This window comes from Hyaena hyaena, unplaced genomic scaffold, assembly GCF_003009895.1.
Source record: "Hyaena hyaena isolate Hyena2069 unplaced genomic scaffold, ASM300989v1 scaffold_5539, whole genome shotgun sequence".
Taxonomy (NCBI): Eukaryota; Metazoa; Chordata; class Mammalia; order Carnivora; family Hyaenidae; genus Hyaena; species Hyaena hyaena.
Genome location: NW_024086118.1, coordinates 1 through 1,071, shown reverse-complemented (window position 1 = coordinate 1,071; position 1,071 = coordinate 1). Strand labels below are relative to the sequence as shown.

Sequence of the window (1,071 nt, the reverse complement as noted above, 5' to 3'; positions counted from 1 at the left end):
CCCCAGGGCTGGCCCCCGGGGACACGCATTGTCAGGCCAAGGGCAAGCTGCTGTGGTTCTTGTCATAAGATTGGGGTGACTGCACGTCTGGGAATCTGGAAACTCAGTCTGCTTTTGGGTCTGGAAACAAAATGGGAAGATGGAACAGGAACTGGGAGTTAACAGAGGAGGAGGTCTGTGCGGCTGGGGGCTGGTAGCCCGACTTGTCCTCACCCTTCCTTACGGCCTATCCAACCTTGCCCCCAGGCGCCGTGGAGGTCCAGGTCCCCGAAGACCCCGTGGTGGCCCTGGTGGGCACCGACGCCACCCTGCGCTGCTCCTTCTCACCCGAGCCCGGCTTCAGCCTGGCGCAGCTCAACCTCATCTGGCAGCTGACGGACACCAAGCAGCTGGTGCACAGCTTCGCCGAGGGCCGGGACCAGGGCAGCGCCTATGCCAACCGCACGGCGCTCTTCCCCGACCTGCTGGCTCAGGGCAACGCGTCCCTGAGGCTGCAGCGAGTGCGCGTGGCCGACGAGGGCAGCTTCACCTGCTTTGTGAGCATCCGGGACTTCGGCAGCGCGGCAGTCAGCCTGCAGGTGGCGGGTGAGCGCCGGCAGGGGGCGCCCTCCCCTGGAGACACGCCTCCCTTCCCGCCGCCCCTCACCTCTTGGGCCATCGCTGAGCCCATGCGTAACTCCAGCCCCTTTACTGACCCGTGTTCCTCCAGGTGCCCTTTCCTCTCCTGTGACCCCCTCCCCCGTCCTTGCCTTACCTCGACCTCTGCCCTCTGCCCTCTGCCCCTCTCCAGCTCCCTACTCGAAGCCCAGCATGACCCTGGAGCCCAACAAGGACCTGCGGCCTGGGGACACGGTGACCATCACGTGCTCCAGCTACCGGGGCTACCCGGAGGCCGAGGTGTTCTGGCAGGACGGGCAGGGTGCGCCCCTGGCCGGCATCGTGAACGTGACCACGTCGCAGATGGCCAACGAGCAGGGCTTGTTCGACGTGCGCAGCGTCCTGAGGGTGGTGCTGGGCGCCAACGGCACGTACAGCTGCCTGGTGCGCAACCCCGTGCTGCAGCAGGACGCT

General features: G+C 66.4%; 1 protein-coding gene across 1 annotated transcript; it reads left to right on the top strand.

The window, feature by feature from the left end:
- Nucleotides 1-197: 197 nt before the first annotated feature.
- LOC120227827 (CD276 antigen-like) lies at nucleotides 198-1,068 on the top strand (the record flags this gene model as incomplete). The annotated part of the gene is made up of 2 exons (XM_039225839.1): nucleotides 198-585; nucleotides 791-1,068. Coding segments are annotated over 2 exons (666 nt in total), but the record flags the coding sequence as incomplete, so codon positions are not given.
- Between the last annotated feature and the right edge of the window lie 3 nt (nucleotides 1,069-1,071).